The sequence below is a fragment of the Pholis gunnellus genome (assembly GCF_910591455.1).
Source record: "Pholis gunnellus genome assembly, chromosome: 5".
Lineage (NCBI taxonomy): Eukaryota > Metazoa > Chordata > Actinopteri > Perciformes > Pholidae > Pholis > Pholis gunnellus.
In genome coordinates this window covers 15299731-15314596 of record NC_136531.1, presented here as the reverse complement: position 1 = coordinate 15314596, position 14866 = coordinate 15299731, and the positions used below count along the sequence as shown (strand labels likewise).

The 14866-nt window shown below is 40.4% G+C and overlaps 1 protein-coding gene across 1 annotated transcript in view; it reads right to left on the bottom strand.

Moving 5' to 3' along the window:
- dnah6 (dynein, axonemal, heavy chain 6) overlaps positions 1–14866 on the bottom strand; it is a gene marked incomplete at both ends in the record, with an annotated part of 48017 nt that overhangs the window by 14473 nt on the left and 18678 nt on the right. Inside the window, 18 exons of the mRNA XM_079160027.1 lie at positions 148–264; positions 392–536; positions 2050–2285; positions 2462–2629; positions 2876–3118; positions 3352–3492; positions 3958–4110; positions 4219–4450; positions 5087–5241; positions 5368–5441; positions 5610–5756; positions 7112–7283; positions 7572–7703; positions 9340–9497; positions 9765–9912; positions 11146–11367; positions 13365–13508; positions 13826–14008. Coding sequence (XP_079016153.1) covers positions 148–264; positions 392–536; positions 2050–2285; positions 2462–2629; positions 2876–3118; positions 3352–3492; positions 3958–4110; positions 4219–4450; positions 5087–5241; positions 5368–5441; positions 5610–5756; positions 7112–7283; positions 7572–7703; positions 9340–9497; positions 9765–9912; positions 11146–11367; positions 13365–13508; positions 13826–14008 — 2970 coding nt within the window. The remainder of the gene's footprint in view (positions 1–147; positions 265–391; positions 537–2049; positions 2286–2461; positions 2630–2875; positions 3119–3351; positions 3493–3957; positions 4111–4218; positions 4451–5086; positions 5242–5367; positions 5442–5609; positions 5757–7111; positions 7284–7571; positions 7704–9339; positions 9498–9764; positions 9913–11145; positions 11368–13364; positions 13509–13825; positions 14009–14866) is intronic.

Sequence of the window (14866 nt, the reverse complement as noted above, 5' to 3'; positions counted from 1 at the left end):
TTTAGTGGAAGAACGCTTTGATTGTAATAGACTTGACAAAAATAAGCAGCATTGAGAGTTAATGCAAGAGTATGTAAAGCACATTCCATTAAATTGTAATATGATTGAAACCTGTATGCATACTGCACTCTACTGTATGTTACTGACCTGTGCCTTAGCCAAATTTTCCCTCTTGGGGCCTACTTCGTTGAGGACTCTTGAGTAAAGATCCATGGCTCTGACCCACATGCACATTGATTTGCAGGGTTTGGATACCTTCTCCACCTAACGGCAGTAACACAATAAGGAATCTCACCAAGTAGCAGATATTCTGTGTTATGTTCCATAAATTATTGACAATATATTCCATCAAAAATTCTGTCAAAGTGTTTGTCAAGAAATCCAAACAGACCTTCTCAGGTATGAAATCAGGGTTGTTGATGTATGTTTGCAACTTCAGGAGGATCTGAGGATTGATATTGTCCTTATCATAGTCTGTAAGACGACTGAGGAAATTGGAATCTCCCAGCAACTGCTTGGCACTGAGCCAGTCCGATCTGTAAGGAGATACACGTGTTAAAAATGATATAAACTGATTTTGATTCTGGTGCATTAGTTAGCGAACCCAACCTGGAACTGTCATTGCTAACAATGATATAAGAATGAACCACTAATTACAAATAATCAAAGCACATTGTAATGCAAACTCCTTTAAGTCATGATACTGTAACAAACATGTGTGAATTCAACTTTGACATGCAGTACATGCTATGATTATAAATCACATTTAACAGAACGAGTCACAGCAGAACCCACATCAAAAAGAAACTAAATAGGAGAGTGTATTCTATCAACAGAAATATTACACAATCATAGTCACGTAACTTGTCATCGTGCTAAGTCAGTGAGAGTTCTAGATAGTGCTGCTGCGGGACAAAAATTGGGTGTTAAAAGGTGAAAGTAGGTGGGATATTGGGAAGGATTGGATTAGTGCAGAAATTCAGCAGATTAATAACTGATGACATTTAAGGATTGACAGAGGGATGCATACTGAGTCATGAAAAAATATGTGGGATTGAAAAACATTTGTCACAGTGACTGGAAAACAACAGAGAACATTGTGATTATAATGATCATCGTGATCTATGGGATGAAATCAGGATGCCTGATCAATCTTTTTGGGACACAGGCAGTGGGTTGAATACATCTACCTGTTTGATATTCTTTCTTTCTTATCCTGGATTGACATTGGAGTGGGTATGCATACAAGTATTCACTTTTGATCCAAAAGATTTAGACACTTTTTTCAGATGGAGTCTAAATATCTTCTGATGGGGAACTGAAGCCATCTATGCTCTCTTCAAAGCCACAAACTCCACTGACACATTTTTACCTAGCAGCACATTGGATTTACTGGTTTACTACTAACTCTATTGGCTAGTTTGTTTAGTTTGTTTGTGTTGTTGTGTGGCTGAATCTTGACCATCCCTTTAAAACACCAAAGTCACATAATAACACAAACAAAGTAAGTGATCGAGGCAGCGGTAAACCAGCAACTCCCGTGTTCTGTGAGGTAAAATTACTGTTTTTGTAAGTTCCCCTTCGGAAAGGGCTGCCTGACGGCAAGGCAAAGCAATAAAAGATACTCCTTAATATAGCATAAATTAAAACAGATATTGATTTATTTCAGTGGGTTTTTCATTTAGGCGTCTCAAGTATATGTTGCTGCTTCCCCCGTCCATAGCAGTACATCGCTGTGCTCCCATGTTTTTCCAAACTGGAGGAGTGGCGTCCGCCATCTATCTATTATCTATGTACGTATCTAATACAACACCATTTAAAAAAAATCCAAACTATCCCTTTAATGTCTGGTCCATGCTCTTTTGACTTTACTATGAAAAAGCCCTATCAAATGGCACCTGCCATCCCTAATTTAGGTATCCACTATTAGGATGTAACATAGTTAGTGAGAAGTAAGTTTGTAATAATGTAATGTAATGATAAGTTTGACAGACAATAAAACTTATTTGAGGAAGAAACTTTCTTTAAGTGAGAGAAAAGCACACTGACTCGCAGCTGAGCAGGATGCAGACGGCCTCCATGACGGTCCTCACTAGGTCTGGAGGTTCGGTGAACTCCTTGATCCCAGAGATGTGTGCGCTGTCGAGAGAATTAAGAGCCTGATTGGCAGCCTCCAGGGCTGGCAGAGCCTCGTCCAGGTCCCACTGAGCATCATCAGCTATGGCCTGGGTGTCTTCAGCTTTGACCTTGGCCAAAGCCTCATCCTCTGTCACTACTTTACGCACCTATGGAATGGATATTTTTCTGGATGATACATACACATATACTCCAGCAATGAGAAAAGGGTATCATGCTTTTTCAGCACCTTATAGGAAACAATAGACACACTTTTGAAAGTTCTGTGTTAGTACTACTTCAATCTCTCTCACACAAACATACGTACGCAAGCACACATACGGACCTCGTCAGCGCTCTCCTGGACTACAGCCAGTTTCATCTTGAGGGCATCAACATCCATGGATTTTAGTTTAAGGACTGGCTCCAGAGCAGACACGTCTACTTTCATTTTGTCCACAAGCTCATTGGTCTCCAGCAGCTTGGTCATACCATTCTTCACACGATCCCTGGCCTATGCATAAAAACCCCAACCCAAAGTTAGATTATCTATATTTTACATGGAGATATGATCAAAAAATAAGAAAAAAATGTAGTGCCACAACAACAAAGAAGCTAAACACTGACAAAAATTAACAACTACTAAGGATAAGATAGAGCAACTAGCTATTTTCTCTTCAAAGTCAAGTAAAAATGTATCACGACAAGTAATCACTTGTAGTGATAATTGCGTGTATTGCACTGTATTGGTTGGACTTACAAGAACTAACTGCTGTCTCTTCTCCTTTAGCATGGACAGGTAGAGGTTGATGAGCTCCAGGTAGGATGTAGGTGTGGTGTAGCATCGGCGTCTCAGCTCTGAGTAGAAGCGCTGAGCCATGTCAGTGACACTAACATGTATCTCCACGCACATGGCGGAGACGCTCTGCTTCAGCTCCTCACTGCCAAAATCCACATTCTGGAAGAAGGCCTGAGAGACAGAGAGAAGTGCCTCACAGGGCCACTAAGTAACAAAAAATAACGTGAAAAGAGGAAAGAGTTAGATAAGGATTGCAGCCAGAACTAACTTCTTTTATTCAGAACTATCTTTTATTTAAGCTTTTGTTTATTTGCACATTGATTCAACAGAACAGCAATATGAAAGTCATAAAAACATATATATGGCCTTCTATGGATAATAATTACCTAATCATATTTCATTTCACAACCTTAACCAAACGGACCATCTCAACATACCTGCACAAACCAGTCGATGGTGCAGCAGTTAACCAGTGAAGGAAACATATGACATCGGGACCTGAAGGCATCGCCCACGGGACTCATACACAGCACGATGTGCAGCTTCTCTCGTACACGAGAGATGAAATACTGGAATAGCTGAGGGCAACACAAAGACATGCAGAAATTCCATAATTTCCGGCGGTTTGGTCTCAACAGACAGATAACATTAAGGGCCGATGTTTTCTTACAGCTCCCTCAGGGGCACTGACTTTAACTCACTGCTCTTGGCCAGACTAAAGCTATTTTGGCCCTTTGTGGGAAACACTGTGTATGTGTGTTGTTTCTGAAATGTTATGCACTTCCTTAATTATCTTCTTTTCGCTACTGACAGCTTTTAATACTGATGATCTCTTTATTTTATCTGAACATCTTAAACATTGGATGGGCATATCTGGTATTGTTTTAGATCAGTTCATCCATATCTCTCTAAAAGGACCCTTTGTCTTATTGTGCCAGGCCAAATGATAGTCTGGCACATAACCCATTGCTTGCACATGTTGTAGATATACAGTGCCAGAATGATGTATGTTTTCGTCAGTAAGCATTTGTGTCTGGGTGTACCTCATCCCTGTTGTCCTCACTGATTCCAGCTTCTTTGGCTTTAGGGCGGGTGGCCGCTAGCACTTGTTCCAGCTCATCTTTCTCAAAAAGGTTGGGCACCTCGCCAGAGTTCAGCATGTTGTTGATATCCTCCAAAAACTCCTCCACCACAATCTACAACAGGAAAGTAAACAACATCCTTGGATGTGCAAAAAAAAAAAAATAATCTGCAGGGATCCAAATGTTTATTATTTTCATATAAGCCAAGTCCTTCCGTCGTACCTGAGTATCCGTAAAGAGCAACACCATATCCTTGCCCTCTACACCTGCCATCTTGTAGAGCCTCCTCAAGTCTTCATGGAAACGGTCATAGTTGTAGCCTCGGCTCAGTTGGATCTCGAAGCAGCGGTATCCGCACATGTGGGATGCCAACCGAGTGAGTGACCGCTTGCCTGTACCTCCCACCCCCACTAGCAGGGCATTGCCTCTCTCCTGGCGAATTATACGGGAAATCCTAGAAGAGAAGAAAAACAAATCAGCAATTGCAGACAAAAAAGCAGGAAATGTTATGTATTGTGTAATGTAAAGATATATACAGGTCACAGGTTCAATGTCATGTGAGCCATGTATCAATCTTCCAGCAAGACCCTGTAACTCTTCCTAGTCACTACTCACTTTTATTATTAAAAGAACAACATGTCATTTTCTGCCATGAGGGGTGTCCTTAAATCAAAACATGACAAATGATGCAATTAATGCAGAAAAGTTTTATATTACACCTTTAAAGAAGATACAATACTACTGATAAACAGCTTTTGTCAGTCTTGATGTACAAACATTTTACGTAAATAAACAACTTAATCATCAAAGCTCATCTAAACATTTTAGTAGCGACATATGCAATATATCTATGCCTAATTCAAAACAATAAATTGTAATTGCACTACATAGTAGTTTTTCAAGAGACAAACAATACTTGAGCATGTCACTGTCTTTCTAGATATTTCTTTCTCTAGTGTAACTTTTCCAATGAAGTAATTTTCAACTCACTGTTTGCCCCACCTACAGCTAAAATCCCTTAACTATCTACTAAGAAGTCACTTTACAAAAAAATCTGTCAATTCAGTGGTGCAAGTTCCCATAAACACACCTGGAAACATGCTCGACGGCATCCTGGAAGAACACTAGCTTGGTCTCCTTGGAGAAGGTCGTGTTGTAATCACGGAGGTAGTGCCGGAGAACGGCCTGAATCTTTTCCATATCTCTCAGATCCTCATACAGACGATCTTCTTTCTCTGCACCCACCTACAAGGATCATTAGATAGAGAGAAATGGGAATAAATACAGGCTGTTAGGTATTTCGGTGTTAACATAGACATCCGGTGTTATCGAAATTCATCTGGCGTTTTTGATAAGAAGAGAGAACCTGACCTTGATGAAGTCCCCAAATATGATACGCTGAGTCACAAAGTATGATGGCTCCAAGTTAATGCTAAAATATTTGCCTGGCAGGAAGGAAGAGAGGGTCAGAGGAGGGGTATTGAAAAAGATGCATAGTAAGTAGAAAACAGGTAGAGTGACACATAGTGGTCGAACATGTGCACCATTCAAACAGTTCGTGCCTTTAGCAAAGTGAGTTATTTTTGGGATGGTCTTTGAGAGTGAGTTCTTACTGGCTATTTCAGAGACGATGGTGTTGAAACAGGTTTTATCTTGGTTGTTGATTAGCCGATCGTGGAACACTCGCTGACACTCGTGGCAGAAGAGACGTAAGATCTGGATCTTGTGTCTCAGTTTAATCGGCTCACACTGCAATATACCTGAACATCGAGAGAGGTTAACAAGAAGATATATGGAATGGATAATTGTTCAGTTTAATTCATCTTTAATGCATAATACACAGGACCAAAAAGTTCAAGGGGCTTAGTGGAAAATACAGACATACTGTATTGTCTTATGAGGTCGGAGATATACTTGCTTCTTAATCACGCCTTCATGTAGACACCTGGCTCTGCCGTGAACGTAATTGTTCAAGTACTTGCCTCTGTTCAATGAGTTTTACTGGAGGATTCTACTAGAGGCCACACCAGAGAACTCAGACCGTATAGAAGGCAGCTTAAATGTCACTGTGCAGATGTGGATAATATTCGCTTGTCTAATCGCTTGTCCTCAAAACTTAACGCTCTTTGTTGAGGCTACTGATGTGCCTACTGACCCCCTGATCATGTCACATCGCCACACTGCCACTCCAATGGCCCTACCATTCATGAGCGTATTGCATCTTGCCGATGCGCAGCTTTAATTTCTGAGAAGATCCACAACCATCGCTCCAAACAAAAGCAGGATTCGCAAACACGTACTAAAAAGCAGGTATATCTCTGAATTAAGTGTTTCTGAAAAAGCTACAGTATATTTCTAAAGAATGTGTAACATACTGTTAAACAAACTGTGGAATGGGAGGAGTGGGTGTCAGTTTATTACTGCTCACTAACAGCATGCATTATTAAGGGGAACTGTGTGTTTGAGTAATTCACACGAGCAATGTTGAACAAGTGGTGTACAGAAAGCAGTCATAGAAGTCACTTCAGCTCATCTTTGCGCCGTAATGATGCCTGCTGGGTAAAGGAAGAGCGGGAGGGATGGATGAAAGAAGGCAGGGGGGGTGATGGAGCAGACGATTTGGGAGCATGGGGCTGAGACAGAGCTTATAAATGTTGCTAATGTGGCTTGAAGAGAGAAATCATAGTAATGCCCTCAAGCTGTGGAGGTACAAAGACTAAAAAACTCTCTGTATCTGTCAGTCTTTCTCAGCAAGGCTTAGTTTGTGCTGTTGAGGAAAAGAGAGGTGTGAGCATACCTAATATTAAAATGCACCTTTAGTGATAACTAATCGCTTAACGCCTTATAACTCTTCCTGTGTTTTAGTTGTACGCATGTTATCCTTTTCTCTCTCATATTTCCGTTGCTAAAATATAAAATCAATATGTTCTCAACTAAATCGAATGTGGCCAGATTTCTGGCGAGCCCAAGTTATGAACCGCAAAGCTGCCAAAGAGAAGTCAATATGGGAATCCACAACTGCCCAGCCCATGAACTGGGCTCAGGGCTATTAGTCGTCGTTAGCAGTTGTGAGTGTCCAATGATCTGTATGTGATTGTGTCTGTGCTTGTCTCACCTTGGACACACTTGAAGAGGTCCCGGAGATTGAAGACATAGTGGGACTTAGCTGGAGTAGGCAGCAGATCAACACTCAAGCGGGTGTAAATCTCCACAGCCGCATCCACAATCTGACCAGCACAGTTCTTCACCGCTTGGGAAAACTCACTCAGGAAACCGCTCAGAATGACCTGGAGGAATTAATGTGTGATTAATTGTGGGGAGTTGGGTGAGTTGGATGTATGAGAGTGATAGAGCAAGCGTCAGTTATCATAGAAAAAAGTACATGTACATAATACGGGACACACTGCAAAAACTAGAGCGACTGACGCTCACCGACGGCCTGGCGGTGTGTATAAGTTGGAAAAGTAACAGCCTGTCTGTGTAGAAGTGTGTGATGTATCCTCAATCCAAGTCATTTTAAAGCTCATTCTCTCAAAAGAGTAGTTGTGTGTGGATGTGTATATGCGTCTCCTCACTTTGAAGATCTGCTTGAGGCTTTGTTCTGACGGTGTGGGAAGACACAGCATACTGAAGTGGCGGATGAATCGGGGGGTCACCTGATTGCGCCCCCCTCCCGGAGGAGCACACGCTGCGGCAATGGTCATTTCCTGGAGTGGAAAGATAAAAAGGTTTGTCCAATAGTCCAAAGCTTAAAACAATTTAAATTCACAATGACATCAAACATAAGAAATCATGGGAAACATTTGAGAAGCTGGAACCAGATATAGTTTGAAAGATTACTTAAGCCATTTAATGACTATCAGCATCAATTCATTTTCATATACTAATCTATTGGTTAATTAGTTGTACTTTGATGCACGTCGTAGCAGATGTTTAGCATCTAGCTGGATGAAATTCCAGTCATTAAAGATGAGAGGCAATTTTTATTGGAGAGATCAATGTAAATTAATAGCCTTCTAGTAAACAGCATTTTCTCTCTATTTTTAGGTATATTCATTTCATTTAAACAAGGATCCCCCTTAATCCAATTTGATTGGTAAATAATAACAATATTTCTACTACTATGACACTTGTCATTTCAGCATCTGGAAAGCAGTAGATAATTAAGTAACTATATTAGCATTTCTTTAGATTAAAATGATCAATAAGGGCACCATAAAAGTAAGCTGCATGTTGCCAGTGTAATTAAAATACTCGTATGAAGCATCAGTGGGAGCTACAGAAATAGGCAGAATGCCTGTGAGGGCAGGCGGGTGCAAGATTGAAAATGCAGTCTCTCCTTCTTTAGGTGTCTTGTGCTGTACATGTCATGCACAGGGAGGATAAATTAGTTGAATGTTGTGTGAATGGAAACACAAGTGCAATGACTTAAATAATAAGTTTGTTTCCAGATCAAAGTGGCGCAGTGCATTAACACACAATATCCTGAATGTATTGCTTATGTGCAACTCCAACATCATCTATGCACACCAACACATTCACACACACACTCATCTAAATGTAACTGTCAGACATCACATGCAGTCTAAAGTACAATCAGTTTTGTGAGTGTGTGTGTGTGTGTATCGAAAGTTGTATATCTTATGTAAAGCCGGAATGTGGGGAAAACGGCTGTTTTGCCATCTCTCCCCAGAGTTATGAGAACATTAATATCATTTTCAGCTCCGTGTGTACAGAGTACAGCTCCTGGGCGGTTTAGCCTTGTTATGCATAAAGACTGGAAACAATAAGAAAAACTAGTTTTGTCTTACAACAACTCTAAAACTGTTTTGTTTGCAGGATGTATCTTCTGTGTTTACATTTGTAGAAACAGGAAACTTGAATTGGGCCTTAGTAAGCACTTAGATTTTAGATTGTAGTCTGGCCAATTAACAGCTGAGCCCAGTAACTGCAGCACTGCAGTGGTCCTATCCTTTTGGTTAAATTTGACAGCTAACTCCCACCGGACAGCAAACAAGTTTTCCTAACTGAATACTGAAGAGCATGTTTACTCGTCTGTAATTAGACTCAGCCACAAGCTATACGCAGGACTCTATAACAGCCATCTACTGAAGTATACTTGCACTGATTGTTGTTGTTGTTGTTGATTGTTAAATGTTAAGCACCTTCCCGTCATGTCAAATTCCTTGTATGTTCAACATACCATGGCAATAAACGGTTCTGATTCTGATTCTGATTCTGATATGCAGCCAAAGTCAGATGAATGTACATACATAACTCATTACTGTCAAAGGCATCTTATGATTGTACCTCATCTTACTGTATTTATAGATATATCAATACCTGGATCTTCTTCCAGTAGAACTTGTTTCTGTCATAAAAGCCAGAAAAGTCCTGGAATTGACGCAAGAGTTCTATAGGGGGCTGAGAGCCATAACTGTCCAGTTTAGGCATATTCAGGTCATCCACAAAGACCACTAACTTCTTGTTACCAGGAGCACCTACAGGGAGGGAAAAGGAAAGGATGAGGAGAGAAGGAGGAAAACGTTAACAGATGTACCGATTGAAAGATGGACAAATGGCAAGAAAGGATGTTAATGTATGTCGATGGATTGAAAAAGCAGAATCATGAACACTTTGTATGAACAGATAGATACATGGATCGCTAGAAGAACAGATCCCATTTAATGGCAATAACAATAAATGTTTTAGCACAGACTTTCTACATTGCAGTATATGAGTGTGGTAATGCAACTGCGAGTCAATACCCCAAATGTTTTTGCTCTTTTTCTCCAGTTTGGACTCAATGATCTCCTGTGTGCGGGCGGATGAGGTCTGAGCCGAGAAGTTAATGTAGACCGGGAGGTATCCTGCCTGCTCCTGAATACTGTTAAGCAGGCCCCGAGCCACCACTGACTGTAAGGGACGGACGCATTAAAATACATCACCAACACTGACACAGATAACTTCTTGTCTAACCAGTGACACTGAAAGATTCAGTTTCAAAAGCTTTTCAACAATTCTTTTAGATTTTTTTCTTAACCAAACTTTGCGGATCTATGGCTTAGCACTATTATGATACAGCCCTATAGTAGAAACTCAGTACCAAAGCTATATTAGGGGTATTACATATTGATTTTGAAATCATCTCTACGTCCACTGTTTTTCGCGTATTTTAAAATTGATCTAAATAGGTGTGGTAAAAGATTTTGACATTCTGTCTTTTGGAGGCTGTAGCTGTCTATTGAAGCTAGAGTGAAGACACTAGTATCATATCAAACAAGATGAACTAATGAATTAATTGGTATTTCATGCTAGCTTGTCATGAAGGGGGCTGAATAACGGTCCAAACATAGGCAAAAGTTTGGCGAGGGAAAACTGGCATGGCAATTTTCAAAGGAGTCCCTTGACCTCTCACCTCAAGATATCAGAATGAACATGGGTTCAATGGGTACCCACAAGTATCCCGTTTACAGACATGCACACTTTAAAACCAATGCAGTGTTTGCATGCAGTATAAATGTGTTAATTTCACCTATTGGGTATGACTGGAAAGCTGAGACTCTTGTGGATCCAATGAGCTTGTATTCATGTGTGATGCTGTTAGTCCCCATAATAGCCATTTAACATAGTGAGACCATTCTTTAAAACTTCACTGTATAAAATGACCTGTAATTACAGCCTCTTGAAACTTTACAACCACAAACCTTGGACATTCAGAGGATGTATGGCTGTCTTAGGTATATTGTCAATAAGGGGGTTTATAAGCAGTGTCCAGAACAGATCGCCATCCTATTGCCAAAAAATGTTTTAGATACCAAATCACAGAATGACTTTTTCCTATGGTGTTCAAGTTCTTGGTGTCTAATGGTACACTAGCAAATACATGCAATTTTCTTGGTTATGCCTATTGTTATTTCTGCTGTATTATGTGTTTGATGCAATGCATCAACATCAACATTGTTGCTAATCATTGACATAGTCCAGGCTGTGAAAAAAATAGAAACCTTGTATTTTACAGAAAATAGTCAAGCTTTTGCGTTTTGTTTTAATAAAAGAACAACGGCGCCATTACGTAAAGAAACTGGCCTTTAAAGTACAGTATGTCCCGGTGTTGCTCATGTCCCTACTGTATCCATGAATCCTTACCTTCCCCACTCCAGTGCTGCCAGTGAAGAGTACAGAACGTTGCACAGATAACAGTTTCTCCATCAGGTAGCCGTAGCGGACAGTGTCTGTGGTGGGGACCAGCATCTGATAAAAGGGCTGCTCCCTGTTGTATTTGAATGAAGGGATTATGTTGTCCCATGGCTCCAGACGGTTCTGGTTGAAGTTCATATACGCACTCCACAAGGTGTCGTGCTTCGGGAGCTACATGGCACACATAAATGCACATTAATTGACACACATGAAACTGGGCAAATATAGTGTAATGACTATACAACCTCCTTAGAAAACAGGCATTTCAGAAACTTGTTTTACTCTGTTGTTGATTGCAGTCTCTGTAGCCCTGCGGCATGTGAATTACTTTTTGTCCCATTTGTTTCCCTGAATGCTGCTGTTATTGATGTGTGAGCATGTGTGTGCCTTTTCTTTTACATCAAGCTAACAGCTGGGAGTTGGCTGCATGGCCTTCATCTCCTGGTACACACACAACATACACACAAACAGTTCTCTGACCTAAATAAATTTACACACCACCACAAAAAACAACATCATCAGCTCCTTATGCACAGAGAGATGAACAGGATGTGTAAGCGTGTGAGATGTTCCAGATGATACTCAGCTCGCCTTCACAAACTGTTCACTTACATGCTAACCCCACCTTCAGGTAAGTGAGTCATGTTCCTACCCTCAATCATCTGCCACTACTACCAACCAAGACAAACCTCTCAAACAATTAACTTTACATTTCTTGTTAGGCTAAAGAACTCCTAACACTAGCTTCCACCTTCCTCCATTATATTATAATAAAGTGCCTGGAGAAGATGCTGCTGAACGTCATTCTGCCAGTTGTCGCCCTAGGACGCTGTGGACTGCCTGTTTCACCTTCGCCTCCAGCACCTGGATTCATCAGGCAACTTTGTTAGGATCCTCTTTATGGATTTTAGCTCTGCTTTTAGCACCATTCAAAGGCACCATCTTATGATCCATCTCAAGTGTAACCTCTCTGCTCTGGACTATCACAACACAGTTGCACACTTCACCCAGTGGTGCGAAGACAACCATCTTCACCTCAATGTCAGCAAGACAAAGAAAATCACAATGGGTCCCTCCTCAACTCAGCATTCCATCATCATCAATAACCAAACAGTTGACAATCTCAACTGGTCAATAGACTCAGCTCCGACCAGCACACGAACGAAAAGAAACCACCAAAGGCTATCAGTCATTTGTTAACTATCTTGCCACCTCCACCTGTTGTTGTATCAGACCATCATTCATTCCAATATACCGCACTCTTCCACCAACTGGTCAACCTCAGATCCTAAAACCAGGTCTATTTAGCAGGGCCTGAATGGAACTGAGTGTGTGCTGTTGTATGTATTGTTGACTGACATTTACAGTGCTGTGGAGATGAATTACCCCTCGGGGACAATAAAGCCTAAAGCCTATTCTATAACGACCAATCCATAATTCTACAAAGCTGGCAAGGTACGATAGTGATATGCAAGGGCCTTTTATAACCGAGCACAAGATAACATGATATGGTTTACCTTTCCAGTATGTTCCTTGTAAATCACTCAAGGCATTACTAAAATGTACAATATGGATGCTTTTTCTTCATGTTTTCATGACACACGAGCGACTGATATCACAATCCTCTTTCAGACTAGCTGAGCTCCAGCTAGGAACATCCTGTGACAAGAGTACTTTGATGTAATACAATATGAGCTAACCTTCAGGCCTTTTCAGATATTTCATGCTTATACCAGCAAACGCTGTTTTTTTCCACTTAACTTAAAGCAACTTTGATCACTTAGAGCAACTTATAATCACATTATAATGCATTATAAAAAGATTATAATAATTACAATTATGGGAATTATAATACACTATGATCCTGGAAAACAATGTCAGTGAGTGACCGGCATTTATATATTGTCATACTTGACCTTATAAATTGCTTTATTATGAATATATATGAGTGCTTAAAGCTATACACAGTACAGACACAGCAGATTATAATACATTATAAGTAGGTTTAAAATGCATTATAGACATATGTTACCAAAAATGCTTTGATTGTCAGAGTTTTAACAGCAACACTGGACATGTTTTTCAGTGTGATATGTATAATTCCAAAAACCCTCCATCCTGTAAATCCATATCTGTATGTATCTGTGGGTGTGTGCACAGGTATATACCTTAGCATTGCTGTTGCCTTGAAACTGCTCTCGAATGAAGGTGTCAAAAGCATCCCAGTGAGAAATGGTCAGGTTTCCTCCGATTGCCCACAGGTAGCAAAATATGAAGGTCTGACATAATATACTGTTGAGGTGCTTGGATTCCTGGCACGATCACACACAGACAAATAGAAAAAGGGAAGAAACTGTATGGTAATAAGTAGTAGTAACAGTATGGTTCTAATTATGTATAACCTTTATTTACTGTATGTATTTGTGTGGTCCACTCTATAAAGTATTAGTGTTGTGTGTGGTTTGTGCAGATGCTGATATTATCATCTGACCTTGCCCACAACAAAACAGAATCTTGTTATTAAAGTGCTAAGTTATGGTGCAAACGTCCTCATTTGCACTAATAGACCAGGTCCATGGAGAGAACTGAAATAGACTAAAGTGACAGTTAAATCTTGTGTTTAATGTACCATTTGAAGGTCTGGCCCCCCTTTGCCCAGCAGCAGTGCCTCCAACAGGGAGCACAGAGTGGTCACTTTACTGATGTCCACCTGTCGAATTGCCTGGGTACAGTACTTCAGAACGAACTGAAGACCCTTCTCCACGTATTGCTCAAACAGCTCCAGCAGGTATGTTCTCACTGGGCCTGGGAGCTATAGAGACAGCATGGAGTGAAGAGATTGATGCAGTAAGAGGAGGGTAAGGTTATGCAGTGATCTTTACTTTTATCTACATTATAACCACTGAGGCCACCTGGTTAGTTTGACTTAGAGTTATATAGTTGGACATGTTGGGAAAATGTTTGTTCACTTCCTTGCCAAGAGTTAGAAAACCCTTACCACTGACATATCTGTCTGCTAAATAAAGCCAGGACACAGTTAGCTGAGCTTAGAATAAAAGACTGTAAGCAAGGGGGCACATCATGACATGAGAGTGGTAATAATCTCCTCATCTATGAGCAAGAAATGGGATGAGCTGACTTCAAAAATGTGTTGAACTATTCCTTGAGCAGGTGCTGAATAAACGCTACCAATTTGTAGCAGAGTGTTAGACAGAGAAGACAGCCAAATGCCCTCCCTGTCCCCAAGAGACACAGAGAGACAGACTCCCTCAGTTAAAATATCTAAGTGGAAATCAATTCAAAACAAATTAAAAACTCTAATAAACTCTAACAAATCCACAAATGTCTTTGTGTAATCAAAGCTATCCCAGACAAAGCAAAAATGCAGAAACACAAAAGAAGGTCACTTTCACCAAAATATGTTGCTTTTTAAAAAAACGATTGAAGTATCGTAATGAAGAGGTTCAAATACTCAAAGGTGGGAGATAAATGTGGAGAGCGAATAGGAAAAGGCAGGCACAAGAAAGTAAACATATGACAGATTTTCAGATAAATACAATGTCAACAAACAGACTAGTCTCAGTCAATTAGACATTGGCACAGAGAGAAAGAGAGAGAGAGAGAGAGAGAGAGAGAGAGAGAGATGTACAACAAGAACGAGAGTGAGAGT